The sequence below is a fragment of the Hyla sarda genome, chromosome 6, assembly GCF_029499605.1.
Source record: "Hyla sarda isolate aHylSar1 chromosome 6, aHylSar1.hap1, whole genome shotgun sequence".
Classification (NCBI taxonomy): domain Eukaryota; kingdom Metazoa; phylum Chordata; class Amphibia; order Anura; family Hylidae; genus Hyla; species Hyla sarda.
The window spans coordinates 266190045-266210870 of NC_079194.1; the positions used below are offsets into that span (position 1 = coordinate 266190045).

Genomic DNA, 20826 nt, shown 5'->3' on the forward strand with positions numbered 1-20826 from the left:
TTAGGTTCAGTACAGTTCCCCCACATTAGGTGAAGTATAGTTCCCCCACATTAGGTGCAGTATACTTCCTCCACAGACATACAGTCTTCAGCCATATACAGTGTATGGCTTTAGGCTGTATGCTGCTGTTTACTGCCCCAGTGTTCCGACCACCACTCTTCCGGGGTCACAATCAGTGACGTCCCTGCGTGCGCTACCTCCCAGCGGCCCCTGCGTTTTTAAAGTTAATGCGGGGCCGCAGAGAGGTAACCAGGGCATCCTTGTGTCCTGAAAAGATTTTTCGGGACACAGGGATGTCCCGAACGTGACGGGGGCCCCCTGCAGGCGCGGGGCCCGGAGCAGGTGCTCCATGAGAGCCAATGATGATCCGGCCCTGTGCGTTCACTTCATGCAGTGCAGGTCCCAGCTGGTATGAGCAGCCAGGGAATCACCAGTTATGGTGGACATCAGTGATCGCGCAAAGTCCACCTTTAACTCCTCAGATGCAATGATTAATATTGATCACGGCAATGCTGCTGGGATCCCCCAGCATCACAATGCGAGGCCACATTCTACTAGACAATATACTAGACATGATAAAAAATAATGCAAAACTTGCAAGCTTACAACTCGTGTCAATAATCCTCAGTCTTATGCAAGTCCCTACATTAGCTTTTAAAAAAAATTAATTAAAGAAAATGGCTTAGTCACAGAAAAGAGGCCATACTCATTAGTTACTTGTCTAAGGGCAGGTTAACCCCTTAAGGACAATGGACGTAAATGTTCATTCTGATGCGCTGATACTAGAAGGGGTTATCCAGGTTTCATTAACTTTTCACTATCTTGCCTGTGATGCCAAGTTCTGTCTTAAAGGGGTACTCCACTGGAAATATATATATTATTTTAAACCAACTGGTACCAGAAAGTTAAACAGATTTGTAAATTACTTCTATTAAAAAATCTTAATCCTTGCAGTACTTATGAGCTGCTTTATGATCCACAGGAAGTTCTTTACTTTTTGACTTTCCTTTCTGTCTGACCACAGTGCTCTCTGCTGACATCTCTGTCCATATCAGGAACTGTCCAGAGCAGGAGAGGTTTGCTATGGGGACTTACTTTTACTCTGGACAGTTCCTAAAACGGTGTCAGCAGAGAGCACTGTGGTCAGACAGAAAGGAAATTCAAAAAGAAAAGAACTTCCTGTGGAGCATATAACAGCTGATAAGTACTGGAATAAATTAAGATTTTTAAATAGAAGCAATTTACAAATCTGTTTAACTTTCTGGCACCAGTTGATTTAGAAAAAAATGTTTTCCAATGGATTACCCCTTTAAGTCTTTATTTGCCTTCCATGTGTGGGGTGACCCTTTTTATGTGATGTAATGGTGCCCCTAAGTTCATCATTCCTTCGGTCTGTGTCTCAAGCCTTTCCCAGGATCCTGTTCAGATTGAGACAACAGCTGATCACACGGGGCTTGGCGGATTCTTGTCTTACCTGACAAGCCAGCCCTCTGATGACATGTGCGGTCCAGCTGTACGTCCAACCAGCCCTTTTATCAGCTGTTATCTTAAGCCAAAGAGGGTCCTGGGAAAGGATTGAGACAACAGTCATATGCAGACCAAGGAATGCTGAACCTATGGGGGCCATAAAATCACAAAAAAAGGGATTGATCCACCCTAAACATGGAAGGCAAGTAAAATGCTGAAGACAGAACTTGGCAGCACAGGCACAATAGTGAAAAGTTAATAAAACCTGGAAAATCCCTTTAAACAGAGATCTGCCTCTGGACGCTATTACAGGGTGGTCATCCCTTCCTTCTAGCAGACCAGAGAATTAGATCACCGATAATATGCCTATGCATAGTACTGATCAGTATTAGCAAAAATACTATAAATATTCCCCTACTAGGACATTAAAAGTGTAAAATAAATGGTCAAAAAAAGTTTTGTCTAAATCACTTGCTCTGATTTAGAGTGTAGTATCTGTGTTTTGTCTTGTAGTGAAAAAAGGGGTTTATTAAAATCTTTTGATGGTACACTTGGCTTTTGTGGCAAAACCACAAAAAAATTGTTGGCCATGGTAATAAAAATCATGTGCAGGGAACCGCATATTTACTGAAACACAGAGCAGAATTGGTTGTTCTCTTTACGAAGAATGGAAGTGTGCACACATCTAACTGCACAAGCTGTTGTCTTTTTCAGGAGCTACGGGAGCGTGTTCTAAGGGGTAAATATCGTATCCCTTTTTACATGTCTACAGACTGTGAAAACTTGCTAAAAAAATTCCTAATACTAAATCCAAGCAAGAGGGGCACACTGGAGGTGAGTGCAGTCTATAATTATCCTTTACAAGGGGCTTTAATCAGAAGTGCCATGAAATATTTAGCAAAAGGCAGTACAAGGCTGAGATGCCCATATACGCCCAGTCACTATGCTTATGTAAAGAGAAAGTGGCTTCATCCTGGAAAAATAAATCTGCCCATTTATTGTTACAGTGGTCTGCTAAAATATCTACAAAACCCTTGGAAATTATGCTTTCCATATTTCTGTCTTAAATTTAAAATTAATAAACAGTGTGGTATACATGCCCAGCACATTCTACTTATCTCCCCTATTAATGGGAAGATTAGAGCGCCCAAAACTTTCTAGCTACCACTGTATTAACTTTACCTTATAATTGACTAAATGCACATAATAGCTGTAATTGTGATTAAAAAAAAAACACATCTTTCCTTATGCCATGTGTGTCCATTGGCTGTGTCTGGTAAATGTTTTGTTGTACATCAGCTAACTGGCTTTTTAACATTCCTTAAAATGTTTCTACAGTTAACTGCTTTAATATGATCATGATTCAAATCCGGGTACAGTGTTCTTTTGCCTTTGAAACATTTATAATTCTTGTTTCATAGATTTTTTTTTATCCCCATGTGTTGATTTAATGACATCTAAGGAATCCTGTCTGCCAATAATTCAGTGCATTCATCACTTGTCTTTAAAATGCTTATGCTTGTTTCCAGCAAATTATGAGGGATCGTTGGATGAATGTAGGTTATGAGGATGATGAGCTGAAGCCATATATTGAACCAGTTCCAGATTACAAAGATCCTAAAAGGACAGGTCTGTCTATTTCATCTTTATATTGTACAAACAGCTTCACTAGTCATCACTAGGATACTTTATCACTTTTAGATGTGAATATTCCTTTAACCCCTTAAGGACTCAGGGTTTTTCCGTTTTTGCACTTTCGTTTTTTCCTCCTTACCTTTTAAAAATCATAACCCTTTCAATTTTCCACCTAAAAATCCATATTATGGCTTATTTTTTGCGTTGCCAATTCTACTTTGCAGTGACATTAGTCATTTTACCCAAAAATGCACGGCGAAACGGAAAAAAAAAATCATTGTGCGACAAAATCGAAAAAAAAAATGCCATTTTGTAACTTTTGGGGGCTTCCGTTTCTACGCAGTGCATATTTCGGTAAAAATTACACCTTATCATTATTCTGTAGGTCCATACAATTAAAATGATACCCTACTTCTATAGGTTTGATTTTGTCGCACTTCTGGAAAAAATCATAACTACATGCAGGAAAATGTATACGTTTAAAAATATTATCTTCTGACCCCTATAACTTTTTTATTTTTCCACGTACGGGGCGGTATGAGGATTGGTATGATTTTTGTTTTGATCGGACTTTTTGATCACTTTTTATTCATTTTTTAATGGTATAAAAAGTGACCAAAATACGCTTTTTTTTGTAGTTTTTTTGCGTGTACGCCATTGACCGTACGGCTTAATTAATGATATTTTTATAGTTCGGACATTTACGCACGCGGCGATACCACATATGTTTATTTTTTATTTTTTTTTACACTGTTATTTTTTTTATGGGAAAAGGGGGGTGATTCAAACTTTTATTAGGGAAGGGGTTAAATGACCTTTATTAACACTTTTTTTTTACATTTTTTTTGCAGTGTTAGAGGTCCCATAGGGACCTATAACACTGCACACACTGATCTCCTATGCTGATCACTGGCATGTATTAACACGCCTGTGATCAGCATTATCGGCGCTTGACTGCTCCTGCCTGGATCTCAGGCACGGAGCAGTCATTCGCTGATCGGACACCGGGGAGGCAGGTAAGGGCCCTCCCGGTGTCCGATCAGCTGTTCGGGACGCCGCGATTTCACCGCGGCGGTCCCGAACAGCCCGACTGAGCAGCCGGGTCACTTTCAGTTTCACTTTAGAAGCGGCGGTCAGGTTTGACCGCCGCTTCTAAAGGGTTAATACCGCACATCGCCGCGGGTCCTGGCCGTTGATTAGCGCCGGGACCGACGCGATATGATGCGGGATCGCGGCGCGATCCCGCTTCATATCGCGGGAGCCGGCGCAGGACGTAAATATACGTCCTGCGTCGTTAAGGGGTTAATACTGCCCTACATGTTGCTGACTTTCACAGTGAATTTTGCCCTTAGAATTCAACGGGTGAAATATATGGTTAAAGCATGGTTTGTGCCAAAAAAAAAAAAAAAAAAACTGTCTTGCATAACTTGCACCACATTTTCAGTGTGTTTTAGACACTATTTAACCAAACATTTTAAAGGGGTAGGGCTTATCAGAAAGTGGTTGGGCTTTGCCAAGTGGATGCACCAAACAAAGATACATTTTGATAAACATTGTTGTAAAGCTAAGCCAACAAATAAATGGTGCAAACATAGTGTGCAAACATAGTGACTAAAGATATGCAAATTTTTTTTAAACTGTCTGAGCCACTGTGATAAATCTGATGCATCATTGTCATTTTGAAAAACTTTTAACATGTTGTACAGACATGTCAAAAGTTTAGATCGCTTTGGGTCCTAAGGCTCATTGTGATTGTCAGTTACAACCGCTGAAGTGCATAACAGGGTGTGCCTTTCTGTCACTCAAATCAAACTTATTCGACATAGCCTCTAATGCAGAGAATGAGTCAGGGGGAGTGGCTAGCTGGATAGTGAAGAGCACTGCTGCAAGAGTCTATAAAGTTCAACTTATACTCCTATTGTATCCCTGCTGTGTTGATCCAGAGGATGACAGTTGCCCCTTACCAGGGGAAAAAAAATTCCTTCCCAAATCTAAAGTTGTTTTTCTAATTTCAGTGACGTTTTACACTGGGTTATAATGTGGGTCAACAGTAGACCGATGCGGGGTTCCTGACCTATATACGTACCTGAAGTCCGGCGCCCGGTCCCTCTGAAGTTTGGCTTCTTCTAGCTCTGAATTGTGCGCTGGTGGCGGGCCCGCCGGCTGGTTTTGAATATTCATCGGCGTTGGTCACGTAAGTGCTTGTGCTCATGTGATCAGCGTCGATGAATGTGCCTTCCTCAGGTCCACCAGAATTACTGAAGCAGCGTTCCTGTTATGAAAATGTGCTGCCAACAGACCTTGCTGGCACATTTTTATACCAGGAGCGCTGCATCTGCTACATAATGTTGTAATGGTTGATTCATTAAACAAGTTCAAGGGGGGCCTGGATGTTTTTCTAGAAAAATATAATATTAGAAGTTATGAATAGTTTATTTATGAGGATAGAACTGTAACCCCTATGAATAGTTTGGCTGTAGTACCTAAAATACCCAGTAGATGGCAAACGGAGACCATAAATTTACTTGGTATGCTTTTTACTGAAGACTGAAATTGTGATCATGTGATCAGCAATCCATAACAAACCATATATTATCCATGTGGATGCCATTATGGAAGGCCTAAGGGGTGTATTGCACCAAAGTTATCCAGAAGGATTAAGGGTGGTGGTTTACATAAGTAGAAGTCTTACAGGTGCCAAGAATTGGAATTGGAATTTCTGGCACTCAAGTGGGCAATCGTGGATAAGCTGTATGGCTATTTGTATGGAGCAACATTCAAAGTAAGAACTCCTCTACATTCAGACTACAGCCAAGCTGGATGTCACAGGACTACATCTGGAATACCTAATCCTCTATAGGGTCGTGAAGTATCATGATCACCCTGGCAGAAAACAATTGGTACTACCACACAGATGCTGTGGCATGGTTCTGAGAGCTCTCCAAGAGGGCATGGGCATCTCGGGTGGACAAGAATGGCCTACTACAAGATTGGTTCTTTTGGCCTTGCATGAGGGAACATGTCAAGCAACATGTAAAGACCTGCAGAAGGTGTATCCAAAGACAGACCCTGTCTGTGAGAGCTGCCCTTATGGGTCATCTTAAAAGTACGGGACCCCTGGATCGTGTGTGCATGGACTATCGCTGCACTGAGAACTATACAGCGGCGATTGGGAATGTGCTGGTGGTAAGGGGCCACTTTACCAGATATGCTCAAGCCTCCCCACTAAAAATCTAAAGGCTGTTACTGTAGCCAAAGTGCTTTAGCAGAAGTATTTCATACACTGTGAACTACCCATCAATACACTCTATTCAGGGTAGAGACTTTGTGAGCAAGTTAATCAAGGAACTGTTGGACATATTGCAGGTGCTTGAGTCCAGAACCACACCTTATCATCCGGAGGGTGATCCACAGCAAGAACAGTTCAATAGGACCCTCCTAGACATGCTAGGGACTCTCAAGCAAGATGAGAAGCGGTCTTGGAGTAAGCATGTGGAAGCCATAGTCCATGCATATAACTGTACAAGGCATGAATCTAAAGGATTTTGACCCTATTTCCTAATGTTCGGAAGAGAAGCCTTACTACCGATAGATGTCCAGTTGGGAGTGTCTCCTGATGGAACAGATTTAACCTCACACTTTCAATATGTGAGGAACCTCAAACAAAACCTTCATTGGGCCTATGAGTTTGCCACCCAAGCTGCAGCAAATTTGGAAGAATGGAACAAAAGAAGGTATGATGCTAAAGTAAAACATTGAGAGATTCGTGCACAAAATCAAGTTCTTCTTTGGAATTTAGGAGTACCTCGAAAATGCAAACTGGCTAACCGATGGAAGATACCCAGTTGTGCCTAAACTGAAAGGACTGCAAGTGTACAGCATCAAGGTCCCAGAGGGCTGAATAAAGTCTTGGAATAGAAACCATCTTCTTCCAGTGGCATATGCTGATGAAGAGGAAAAGAGTAGTGAAAAACTGGAGAAAAACCCAACAGAGAATCCTGGAAATGGGGCAGAGGAGACCCCGTGAACTCGTACAGTACAGAGAATCATTGGTGGTTATCTCTAGCTAAGGAAACACAGCAATTGCCTCCTTTAATTCATGTGGTTTCCCAAAGTCCTGGAAACCCTCCTGTGTCACACAGTTCTCCAAGGTTGAACCCAGAAAGTCAGTGTTTTGTGCCTGGAACTCCCCTTAGAGACTCAAGTTTGAGGACAGGAGCCACATTTACAGTCCCAAGACCATCTCCCACAGAACTGAAAAACAGCAACAGAAGGTGGCAGCCCCCTAGGGCCCTAGTTTATGATAATATAGGAGAGCCCAGTTATTGCCCACTGACACAGGCAGCATCTAAAATGACCACCATCCTACATGCACTAGTTGAAGTGGTAAAGTATAGTTACTTTTTACTCAAGATCAGTAGCTAGCTAGGATGTTAATGTACTAGTTGTACTGTATGTAGGACGTATGTATGCTATACCTTGTTCTGTTTTTTGTTAAACCTCCTGGCTAGGACTTGCCAGTGGAAGGCAATTATTTTTCAAGGGGGAGCATGTAACCCCTATGAATAGTTCAGCTGCAGTACCTAATATGCCCAGTAGATGGCAGATGGAGACCATAAATGAACTTAGCATGATTTTTACTGAAGAATGAAATTGTGATCACATGATCAGCAGCCATGTCATGAGAGATGATTCAGCATTGGTGGAGCCTCCAGGCACATGATTGTGATATCACACAGGTCCTGAATCTCCTCAAATGACCACAATCCAAGACAGAGAAAGGATGTGATACTAGCTGTGAGAGGCTGCATCACAGAGACCTGGCAGAACTAAGTCCAGACTTTCTGGTGAACGCAGTGAGAGGAAACTGCAGCTTGACTGAGCTGGTTACGGACATTGTGAGGGTAAGCCAAAAGTCCTCTTTTCCCTGTTCCACCACAGAGCACCTGTCTTCTCATTCAAAGTAAAGACTCTGAGGTCCGGAGGCAGACATTACAATCAGCCTGTCTCAGTGATACTGCGGAGCACGACTTGCAAAGGCCCCATCTCTCCTATGTGCACCAACGGCCATTAGGGCAAAGACAAAGGGGGTGGGCCGCAGGTGTGCAAGTGGATGGGTAAGGAAAATCCACAGTGCATTGATTTTCATGCTATACTGTTGTCAGTGTATTTTCTTATGTCTGCTTTTTCATTTGCTATTTTCTATATAAAGTTAGTTCAAGTTAGGCTGTATCAGTCTTATTACATCAAGTATGTTCCCAGTGGAACCCCACATCTGTACCCTTAGATGCCCCGCTGGGTGGAGGTACTGCCGAAGACATGTACCCCAACTTCCAGATAGCGAAGGCTCAGGATCCACCTGTTGGGCGAAGTGAGGTAACTCCAGAAATGTTAAGGATTATGGATTGATTCTGATTGCCATATCGATGTCGGGAAGGAATTATTTTTCCCTAGTATGGGGCAATTAGCATCAGCCTCATGTTTTTTTTCCCTTTCTCTGGATCAACACAGTAGGGTTATAGGTTGAAAGCACAGTGAAACAGAGCTGGAAGCAGTGAGCCAGTGGCCATGCTGAGTTTCCCAATGTACACAATGTATAGAGCCGTCTGCATCCCACTTTCACTGTGTATGTGAGCTTGGCAGCTCTGACAAACAGCTGAGTGGCAGGGGTTCTGGTTGCCAGTTCCCCACCAATATGATACAGGTGACATATTATGAGGAAAGGTCATTAATAAATATTGGAAATCCCCTGTACGCTCTGCGCCCACTCCCCTGCTAGAGTAATAAGCTGACCCCTCATCATAGCGGGTCGGTTCCAGTGGCCAATCTCAATGTCATTACAAAGTAACATTGGTAGCGCATAAAACAAGCCCACATCTAGTTCTGTAGGTGAAAAACTGAAAGCATTTTGATTTTTAGAAAGTGAGGAGGAAAAATACGAAAGTGCAAAAATGGAAAAACCCTGAGTCTTTAAGGTATTAACAGGGAAGCAAAACTCCACTGCTCCAATATTTACTTTTAGCCTAAAGGATCAGCAAATGAACCTGCTTTAGTGTTTATATATTAATTGACAAAGTATTTTTTTCCTTGTGTATAGAGTTGATGATAACTATGGGTTACACACCTGAGGAAATACAGGATTCTCTTATTAACCAGAAATATAATGAGGTTATGGCAACATATCTGCTTCTTGGCTGCAAGTCTTCTGAGGTATAGTATACATTTTTAGCCTTCAATGTATGTGTAGAGGGTGTATGAGAAAAAGCATCCCATTCAGTCATAGTAAGTCTTCATTCCATAATATTTTATCTCCACTATTTAATGACCCCTCAACAGAAATATTGAAAGAGTAAACTTTGAAGATTAAGGTTAAAAGATTTTTATATGGGGCATTTATTGACCGAATTGGCCTTCTAATGCCCTGTTTTAAAGACCAAGCAATCAGATGACAAATTAGGAAAAACTGTTCCAGGTAAAACCTTCTCAAAAGACAAGGCATTCCCTCTGTCTGGAGAAAAAAGGTTTAGTCTCCTGGGGCAACGAGCCTTCTTTACCATAAGAACTTTGAATTTATGGAACAGTCTGCCTTTAGGAGCTGCTCACAGCAGGGACAGTTGAAAGCTTCATAACAGGGTTAGATACATAGGTAGGGGATAAGTTATAGATAGCAGGGGGTCCGACCGCTGGGACCCCCGCGATCTCCTGTACGGGCCCCTGGCAGTCTGCATGAAGGGAGCGTTTCGTCCCCGCATGACGCACCCCCTCCATGTATCTCTATGGGATATATGTGGTCTGGGGTGTGTTGGCCGCTGCATCATGCTGGGGATGGACACGCCTCCTTCCTGCGGACTGCCGGGACACCGTAAAGTAGATCGCGGGGGCCCCCAGCTGTCAGACCCTCTGCGATCTATAACTTATCCCCTATCCTTCGAATAGGTGATAAGTTATATACCACTACAGTTTTCCTTTAATGCATGTATAGAAATATCATCTCCCCTTCATACACCTTAGACCCCTTCCTTTCACCTCCTTGCTTGGAGTTGAACATATGCCTTTTTTCTTTTTTTACTGTAATAACTATGAAACTATGTAATGATTTAGTCATGTTAAAGGCTCCTTAAAGTGTACCTATCAGATCCCACCCAAATTTTTTTTATATGTAACTCAGTACCTGATCCTGACCAAGTACATCTAATTTTTATGCCTCAAACATCTATATTTATTATAAAAATACCTCTTTCCCCTGTTGTCTCCATGACAGCACCCTAAGATTGCCTCTGTAATTGGGACAGGAAAAAGACAGAGTTTAAAAACCCTCCCTTCCTCTCTATTTTTAGTGTTTTTCCTGTTCAGGCACCGGAATGAATCCTGAGAGTTCAGGATTTAGATTCCTGAAGGGGGATAGCTTTTTTTTTTTTTTCTCCAATTTTTGTTTTTTGATTTTTATATATTCACAACGTTAAGACCTGGTCTTCCTTTAATGATCGGAGGGCTCTGGACACAATCTTCCCTTTCCGCACCCAGACGGGCTTATGTAGGGCAGATGCAACAGGGGCCGGCTCACAAATCCTCTGTCCTGCCTTCCGGTCCTGTGCACCCTAGTCCTCTGCACTAACTGAGGCTGTCAGGGATGGCCCAAGGGTGAGGCTTTCAAATTTGATTGACTGTGCTGTTACATACTGCCAAGTGTCGACATAAGAAAATATACTCCAGACATGATGTTGGTATAACTTTCTCTTAGCAGGAAACTCATCTGTTCCCCAAAAGAATTCTGTTTAATCCAGGAAGTACATTTAGTTTTTACATTGGACAAAGAAGGAGGTTTAGTTATGACGTCAGAATCAGCATGTTACATGTTATTTGGTTGTTTGAGTATTGCGTCCATATATATTAGCATATCTAGTGTCCATTAATTTCTTGGCAGAAGTTTCTCTATTGGGAAATTCCAGAATTCTCTGTTCGTCAGATATTTTGTCTTTTACTCCGTATCTCACTTGTATCGGCGTTATGGCAAGGCCTCAATCGTGGTCATGAGCATATTGCAAGCATATACATCAATATGGGTTAAGTGGTATGTAACAAATATATTTTTCCAGCAGCAATGGCATATTTGTATTAATATATTGATCAGTCATTAGAAACATAAGGGTCATCCCTATCAAGGCCGCTGCATTGTTAGGTCTGGAGGCTTCTATGGTTCTTCACGTCACTTCCAGTAACATTGATGGCCTCAAGGAGTCACTTCCAGGTCACGTGTATGGTGTCTGACATCACACCTGGCCAGGGAAGAGGCGTGAATTTCAAAATCCCTGCCATAAGAAGCCCTCTTTTGCCTGCAGACAGTGCTGGCTCAATTGTTTGAGCAAACCCCACTGGTGCCACTACTGCTGCAGTTCTTCAGCCACTGCTGCTGCTGCTGGTGCTACTTCTTCGACTACCTCAGGCTTCTCCATCTACTGCTTCTGCTGCTACTACTGATGCTGATTTCCCATGTTTACACTGGTTAGCACCTCTGAGGTTGATCCCGTGCAGAGCCAGGAAACCATCAGTACTGAAGGCCTTTAGGGTTTTTTCAACCCTGGGCTATCATCATGATTATTTGTTGATCCATTTCTCCATTTCGGTGGTTACTGGAAAACCAAAGCCTAAGCCTAAACCTCTATCTAAGAAATGTTTGATATGTAATAAGAAGCCTCAGCTGTCGATGAAAAAGCCATTTTGTAAAACATGTATTGCTTATATGGTCTAATATGAGGAAACCCCTGATCTTATGAAGGATATATAGACAATGATCCAGTCAGAAATCTAGGCTGCTAGATCCCCATCTTCCACTCAGGCTGTCTCCCCACATACACAAACATTCATTAAAAACCTAGTTTATTTTTCTGATGATACATCTCATCAGGATAGTGAAGAAGGTAAATGTGTGGACAGCCCCCATGAGAATGAGGATGCAGGGTTTAGAAAAATGTTATTCAGTGTTGATGATATGGATGAGCTAATCAGATCAGTGAGAGCCACTCTTCAAAAATTCAGAAGACTAGAACCATGGTCATGGCCTAGAAGACTGTAAGTCGCCTACTATTCCTGTGCATGAGAACATTCACAAAATAATTAAAGCGGTAGTCAAGGAATTTTTTAATTTGACTATGCTACAGGAGTTGTAAAGTTAGTGTAGTTCATAATATAGTGTCTGTACCTTTGTGTGACAGTTTTCTCACAATTCTTATGTGATTTTCACCCCACTATTTATTTTTAACAGCATACAAAATTACTGTTGTCTCAGATTTTTCCCAGCTTGCAATGCGGCCAAGACCTGACTCACTAGTCAGCCGATGACAGAGATCCTGTCTGCTTCAATGGGTGGAGGGATCGCTTGGTGAGAGAGAGATCAATCTGCAACTAATGCAACAGCTGTAGGCACCCTGATTGAAAACCACAGGTCTGCAGCTCATTTATGTTTCAATGGGTGGGGTAGCTGATGTGGGGGGGAGGGAGAAAAATGGAATTGTGGGATTTGTAGTCAAAAAAAGTCTAACAGGAAATACCAGTTCACAAAAAGCTAGCCACGGTGTTATGGTAATCTCACAACATAACCATTTATCCTCAAGACAAGTGCAGATCTTTCCTAAGCATGTCTATTACTGTCTGCCAGGTACGTACTAAAATCACCTTATGGTGGATAACCCCTTTAAAGATGAATGGGAAAAGCCTGATAAATGCTCATTTATTCCCAAGGGTATCCAAAGGAGTTACCTTTTCGCTGATTCTGACTCTGGGATGCAGTCCCTAAGGTTGACGCATCTTTCCCATTTGAGGATACCTCTCAATTAAGGGAACCAATAGACAGGAAGATGGAAAGTCATGGGAAACAGCAGCTACTATGCTTAGACCCAATGTAGCATCCAACTGTGTGGCGAGAGCCTTGGGTGTATGGATAGACCAGCCTCAAAAACACCTGCAGGGCATACTGCGCGAAAAGATCTTCATGAGTCTCTTCCCCTACTTTTAATAGCCTCATATTTCTTAGCAGATCCTTCGGCTAAGGTTGCATTCACATCTCGTTTTTGCAATACTGTTGCCGTATCCAGTTTGTGTTAAAAAAAACGTATGTCACCGAACCGGACCGAAACGTATGCAAACATATGCAACCGTATATGCCTCCGCACGTTTTTAAACTGTATACGGTTTAAAAACGGATATTCCTTTGCATACGTTTTAATACGTTTTTCTTGAAAAAATATATAAGGTTTTAAAGTTTGTCTTGATGGACATGTCTTTTTTCGACTGTACTAACTATGTAACATTTTAAATAAAGTTCTTCTTCTTTTTATTGAATTTCCAAAAAAGAAAAAAATGAAAAACCATATTGTGCAAACCGGATGTAACCGTATGCACATACGGTTACCACAGAACTCCATTTTAAAATAACCGTATACAGGTTGGATACAGTTTTTGACCGGGACACAAAACCGTAGTAGACTGCGGTTTGGTGTACCGTTAAAAACCGTATACAACCGTAAATGATGCAAAACGTACACAACCTGATGCTACGGTTGGCATACGGTTTACAATGAAATGTCTATGTATACGGTTTGCACTACGGTTCAATACGGTTTTTTAAATCAAACCGGATACGGCAACCGTATTGCAAAAACGAGGTGTGAACGCAGCCTAAGTCTGTTAAATTATCAGCTCGTACTACAGTGCTTCCAATATTTCCTGGAGAGTCCTGTACCATAGTTAAAATCCTGGACATGCTATGTAGCTTCCAAAAACACATTGGGGGTTATCTATCATTGTGTTCTATTTCTTTTTTTGGTCTTCATTTGAGAATTTCTGTAATTTTTGCGCTAATTGTGTGTTTTGTTTTTTCCAAAGTTCTAAAATCCATTATTTTGACCTTTTGGTTCATAAACCATTTTTTTAAGTGACAGATGCAGTGGTTGCAAATTTATTTTATGCGTGTTTTCCGCAACTGGTGAAAATCTAGACCACCTCCTGACCAGGTCTTAAAAAGATTAATACTCATGTCTGTTTGCCAAAAAAAAAAAATCAGAATAAGAATGTTTAAAGAATGCACAGGTACTGATGGATAGTGAGGGAGACGCTGATTCCAATGAGCCCTACCTTGCCCGGATCCGCCCGGCCATTTGCCCGCAATCGTAGTTTTATTATATGTGGAAATCTTGCTGGAACTGGCACGGGTGGGGCTTCTACAGCTTAACTGGCACTGACGTCAGCGCCGCTTATGAATATTCATCCCCCCCTCCCTCCAGCTCTCCCTCTCTTCGCCGCTCCTAACTGAAGGGAGGGGGGATGAATATTCATAAGCGGCGCTGATGTCAGTGCCAGTTAAGCTGCAGAAGCCCTGCCCGTGCCAGTTACAGCAAGATTTGCACATATAATAAAACTATGATTCATCTCACCATTTCATGTGCCCAAGTTTAAAAACATATCCGACAAAGTGAAAAAAATAAAATACCTGTTCAACTAAAGCATCAGTCTCTCGAACAATAAAGATATTTTTTTTCCTGGCCTGCGGCAAGGTAAACCACTATTCAAATGTGAGACTTTCTTTGCAGACATTCTTTTAGACATTAATTTGCCTAAAAATTTTAATTAAAACAAATAAAGTCAAACACACAGACAAACAAGCTCCTTAAAAGCAGAGTAGACATGATCTGAAAGTGGCGGTCGAAAATTATCTGGGTGCAGATCTGCGCAAAATTTATCATGGTCAATGCGACAATATGATAAATTTGCAGCAGCACCACAAAAAAAAAAACGCATCTAGACAAACAACAAAAATGATCTAGCCAAGACTATTATTGATAAATAACTCCCATTGTGTTCCTTTCCTTTTCATGGGCACTTTGCCTTTTGGTCTTGACCTAGACAACATCCTAGCCTCAGATAATAAGATAGGTTTCCTTAAGGAAAAAATGCAACACTTTTCATAACCTTTGCTAGACTAACCAGTTCTATAGAGGAGTAAAGGGTAAAACCAGATGTTGGTCCTACAACAAGGCTGGTAGGGGAAAAAACTTCCTGTTTATTCCCAACCAGCCCAGCACTAGTAGTGGTAAACAATGACGCCATACTGGTAGGGGTAAGACTTATCATTGGTTATCCCCAAATGGATACCCAACCAATAGATCAGAATTCTTCAGGAGGGTTATTAAATAGACTTTTCCTCTCCTGCGAGATTTGTAGTCACCAGTCTGTAGGTCTCCTAGCTTTAGTTCTCTAGGTAGTTTAAGAACTATTAAACCTGGGGATAGTTATAGAGGTCCCAAAAACTATCAGGGCTTGGGTCACTATTCTCACCTATTTTTAGTCAAAAAGCCAAGCGGGAAATTCAGAATGATTATAAATCTTTACTATAAAGATCAGGAATTGTGTATGAAAAGAGAAAAAATAGAGAAACCGATGCGCATCTAAGCATAGTAGCAGTGGTAACAGAAGTATACAGCCAATATATGTGTATAGTAGAAAGGTTTTCTCACCTTTCTGTGTTGTACCATGGGCACAACACCATTTAGCGCTTGCTTCCCACACTCCACTCGGGGGATAAAATGGAGGAGTGCAGCCTGCACTGTTCCCGTTCCAGCAGAGGTGGACGGTCAAATTCATAGAAGCAGCAGTGGATCCAGGTGATCTCATCAATGGACGTGCTTTGATCGGCGCTCTCCTCCGTGGATCAGCAAATTAAAAATTAAAATAACCGATCGGGCACGGATGGCTTGTAAAAGAACCAGGAAGATTTATTCTTCCAGCATGCTAGATTTACAGAACGACTCATTTCGAGGGGCGCTTGACGAAGAGGGGGTCCCCGCCCCTCGAAACACGTCGTTCTAGAAATCATGCATGCTGGAAGAATAAATCTTCCTGGTTCTTTTACAAGCCATCCGTGTCAGAGCGGTTATTTGAATTTTTAATTTGCAGATCCACGGAGGAGAGCGCCGATCAAAGCACGTCCATTGATGAGATCACCTGGATCTACTGCTGCTTCTACTATAAAGATCGTGACGTACAGAATGTTCAAGTTCAGTTGCTTACTGCCCAGCAACAACCGCAGCTGCCACAGCCTACTCCTGCTCCGGTAATGCCTCCCGCTCCAGCAGTCACCACGGGATCCAAGCTCTGTTTGTCTCTTCCCGAGAAGTATGAGGGGGATCCCAAGTCCTGCCGGGGATTTGTGCTCCATGCACATAGAGCTTATGGCAGAACAGTTCCCTAATGAACGAGCAAAGGTGGCCTTTGTTGTCAGTCTGTTAACTGGAAGGGCTCTGGCCTGGGCAACTCTGTTATGGGATCGCAGTGACCCACTCACAGCCAGTCTTCAGGCTTTCCTAACAGAATTCCGAAGTGTTTTCGAAGAACCTGCACTAGCTTCTTCCACTGAAAGGGCCTTGCTGAGCCTTTCTCAGGGTGGGCGAATATGCCATCCGATTCCGTACCCTGGCTTCAGAGTTATCCTGGAATAATGAAACTCTGTGCGCCACTTTCAAAAGAGGACTCTCTAGCCATATTAAAAATGTCCTTGCTGCCCGGGAATTGCCATCTACCTTAAATGATCTTATACAGCTGGCCTCCCGGATTGATATCCATTTCTCTGAGCGATGTGAGGAACAACGTCAAGAAAGGGAGTCTGCACGACCTCGGCGCTTTCCTCGCCTGGCACCAGTCTTCCAGCAACCACCGCAACCTTCTATGTTGCCTCTCTCAGTGAATGCTGATCAGCATTCTGTCCTGATGAAGTTCCCGCTTCGGGTCTAAAAGGCGTTGATCTGTGCTTTGAATAAATGTTATCTTTTATCGAAACTGGTCTACATTGTTAGACTGACCACCTCAAGGGGTCTGGCGCTTGGAACAAGTTCCATTTTTTGTTACTTCTGCTGCCTACATCATTACCAGACCAGACGCTGCCTGGGATCGGGAAAATCAAGCTGCAGGATCCCACTCTAGGATACATGCGACATCAGATGTTGTGCTCTGAGCACAACACCACAGGGTGAGTGTTATTACCTGTGCCTAACGTACTTCACCAGGGGCGCTATTGTGTTCCTTTTCTTTCTTTTCCCCTTTTTCTGGGTTTTACATGTGAGCTGGCAAAGGTACTACTGGATTTTGATCCATTGAGGGTCTTATATAAAACCTATTTGAACAACCCCATAAAAAGACACTCTAGCACATCATTATTCACATCACTGAAGAAGAGCCTAGTGGGCTCGAAACGCATCTGATGGCTATCTGATCACTATCTGATTCAAGCTACATCTTTATCCAGATGTCCTAGCAAGTCTGACATAACTTGCTATTTGGACCATCCATTCATTCAAGCACATGAACGCATCATCAGCAAGCGTGTTCTACCATGAGGATCCGTACTGAGTTGCCACATCAGCGTTTGTCTGTTTGCCGACAGACTCCTCCGTATGCTGCCAGCTTGCTACTGACACCATGACTGACGGAGTGAGGACCTCCCTGACACCAGAGTGGGTGAGTGGTCATTCAGCTTTTATCATTCTGCCGACAGTCGCGCTATTACCCTCACCCACTTGTGTCAGTTCACCTGCGAGCCTCCAAGCTTCCCTGTACTACTAGACCACTCTCAGACCCTATCAGTAAATCTTCACTATCACAGCACATATAGCGTTTCCATCCCCTCTGTTTGTGCCATCGGAACTTTGTGTCACCTACCTTGAAGTTTCTCAGTGTGTATTAGCACGCACAGGACCAGCGTGACATCAGTGGGCATTTTTTGTGTTGCTCCAGCGCTTCTCCTGCACACCATAACGGAGACTTTCAGTGACTGTGCTTGAATTGTTCTAAGATTTTATTGTTTCCATCTGCTGGAGAAACACTCTTACAACTGTGTAGCCAATTTTTGTGCTTTAATACTGTGATATTTTATGGCATTTTAGTATTACCTAATTTTAATGTCCAAATCCTGGAGTAGATTGCCGACATCTACTCTAGGACCATTGGTATATTTAGCAATTTAATAAATATTTGTTTGTTAACCTTCAATTGCCACTATTCTGTGCCATTTGGCTACTTATACAACCCGGAACACATTTTCTTTTTTATATCTGTACCTTAAATATCCCCTACCAATCTTCCACATTTTATCATCACCCATGTCCTAGAGAACAGCACACTTTCTTTTAATTTCACATTCTGTGTCAACCATTTTATGCTTGTCAATTAATTAGTGCAACCATTGGGAGTCTGCATTGTGCTAGTTTCTTGGACCAATAGACAGATTGAGTACACTCACCATATACCTTTCCTATACATAAAGTAGAATATGTCACCAAAAAACATTCTGGGAATCAAATTCATAAGAAAAAGCATCCTAGAGTTATTTGTGATGTCCAACTACAGGTACATGGTCCTGTATTACCTGTAGGCCCTGTCAGGTTGAGTCCCTTAGTGACCTGGGGGCTCCCCTGCAGGGACTCCCCTTGTTAAGTTAATAAATGTGGTGTGTGCATCTTTAAGACCATAGACAGGATCCTAATGTCTAGATAGTATACAGGACCTGTGAGTAATCCTGTCACGTTATGTTATTCAGTTATGTGATTTGTTGCAACATGTACTCCCAGAGAGCACCAGTTTTAACCTATGACCCACAGCTTGACCAATGGGCTATAGTCCAGCCCCCCCACTTTATAAAGGGTTGGCCTTCTTTAATTAGCTTTCTTAGCTATACCACCTGCTGCTGAGAACAAGTCTTTGCTGAAGTAGATACCAGAGACTCTCAGGACAAGTGTTCAGCATCTGGAGTACGACAAAGCTACAACTCTCCAGTAAGTCTACAAGTCTAAGTCTGCTGTCACTGAAGTTAGTCAAGTCCTGCACTTAGTACAAGTCAAGTCTAATTACAAGTCAAGTCTTATTACAAGTCAAGTTTATTGGGATAGTGTAGAATCTGGGCGTGTGGTGTTCCAGAACCTGAAAACCACACTGGCGTCACGAACACAGGGGTTAATACCATCTGACCCCCGGGGTTAATAACATCTGATCCCAACCCTCATCACCGCAACACCCGTGGCCCTGCCCTCACCACAGTGGCACACCACATATTTTGACATCCCACGAACAGGAAACGGGTGTGTGCCTTAACCATTTAGTCACCCAGTCAAGTCCGGCCACCCATAAACAGTGTAAAAGCGTGTGCCGAAGGCAAGTTGCTGCAAGACCTTCCCCCCAAGTCTGAACTGTGTCTGATATTAAACCGCATACAGTTGCGGAAAAGTTTGCGCCAACAAAGTGTACGGAAGTGTGTTACATAAGTTTGTTTTACTGTGGCGCGGATAAAGGTAGTGGGGAAGGTGAAGGAAGAACTGTTAATTGCCATTGCTAAATGTGTAAACTCCGCCCAGTCAGTCCCCAGCAGTGACTCCTCTTTAGTGTACAAGCCGGAACTAAGGATTCGCCCTGTGTTGCACAGGGGAAGCATTTACCGACAGGACCAAACAGGAAGTTCCCTGGGCGCAGTCAAAGCAACGATACTGGTGGCTGCGCCCGACTCTACAGAACACCAGCAAGTACCTGCGGCAGCACAGCCTTTGTTTAACGTTACAGAAATTGCTGCAGAAAGTTTCCAGAGCCAGCGATTGTCAGTATTAACCCCTTGGTGCCCAGTCAAGGCCGCAGGTACTCATTCCAGTTGATTGCCGGGCAGCTTAAATGAACAGCGCACTCAATTCCTGCAGAGACAACGTACTCAAGTCCTGCGGAGACAACACACTCAAGTTTTCTTAAAGGGCCAGCGCACCCAATCAAGCCGGAAAGATGTCGGCACCCAGTTCTCCAAGATCACCAGACGAGGCTGCTTCTTCAATTCCAGTGACTGGATCACCTCCTTCTGTGTAAACCTGAAGGTTTCTGCCCCCTTCACCTCCAGTTCAGCGCCACAGTTTAGGAGTTCCTGTGGCTGCCCCACTATTCCTGGGGAAGCCTGTCCTTCCTACCTACAGTGGAGATCCCTTTACCCTGAGGGATTTCAAGGAGAGCATCCAGAGCTTGTTTGTTTTCTAGTCTCTTCCCCCTAATCAACAGGTGCCGTTGCTTACGGGACAGCTGCAAGGAGAGCTGGCTTGATGTCCGCACCTTCCCGCCTCCGAGAAGGCAACAGTGGAACAGATCTTCGAGGGGTTATACCAGGTATTTGAATCACATTCTCCCTCAGAGGTACGCCTCCGGTTGTACGAGAGATGACAAAGGCCAGGTGAGACACTGAGAGCATATGCGGTGGCCCTACAAAATTCCCTAGAGGTGGTCCAAAAGTTAGATGGTATAACTCCCGATCAGGGTAATAGTCTTGATGGACAGGTTCATAGATGGGGCTCATAACAAATGGGACAAAGCTCAGAACCCCAATTTGTCCTTTTCTGTCTTTAAAAGACTGGCTATCCAAGTTATAGAGCCTGGGACAGATTCTGAAGAACGTATTGCCCCTATGTCTGAACCACTGGGGGTGGCAGCCAGCCCCATACCACCACCACCACCGGCTCCCGCCCCAGTGGCCAACACTCTACCCTCCTCCACATCCTCAGAAATTCAGAGTGTCAAACAAGATATTAAACAATTGACTCAGGCTGTTAAGAAACTTGCTAGTCAGGCCGCTCAGGCCAACAGAGAGACACCTCAACCTAAGAGACCTGTATCTGCTCCTCCTCCTTGTCAAAATAGGCCAACAGAGAGACATCA

The 20826-nt window shown here is 43.0% G+C and overlaps 1 protein-coding gene across 12 annotated transcripts in view; it reads left to right on the plus strand.

The window, feature by feature from the left end:
- Window positions 1-20826, plus strand: part of MARK2 (microtubule affinity regulating kinase 2) — a 729699-nt gene that overhangs the window by 486616 nt on the left and 222257 nt on the right. For all 12 annotated transcript variants that reach the window (XM_056527186.1, XM_056527185.1, XM_056527187.1 and 9 more), the window contains 3 exons: window positions 2182-2301; window positions 2997-3096; window positions 9200-9312. In XM_056527186.1, coding sequence (XP_056383161.1) covers window positions 2182-2301; window positions 2997-3096; window positions 9200-9312 — 333 coding nt within the window. The remainder of the gene's footprint in view (window positions 1-2181; window positions 2302-2996; window positions 3097-9199; window positions 9313-20826) is intronic.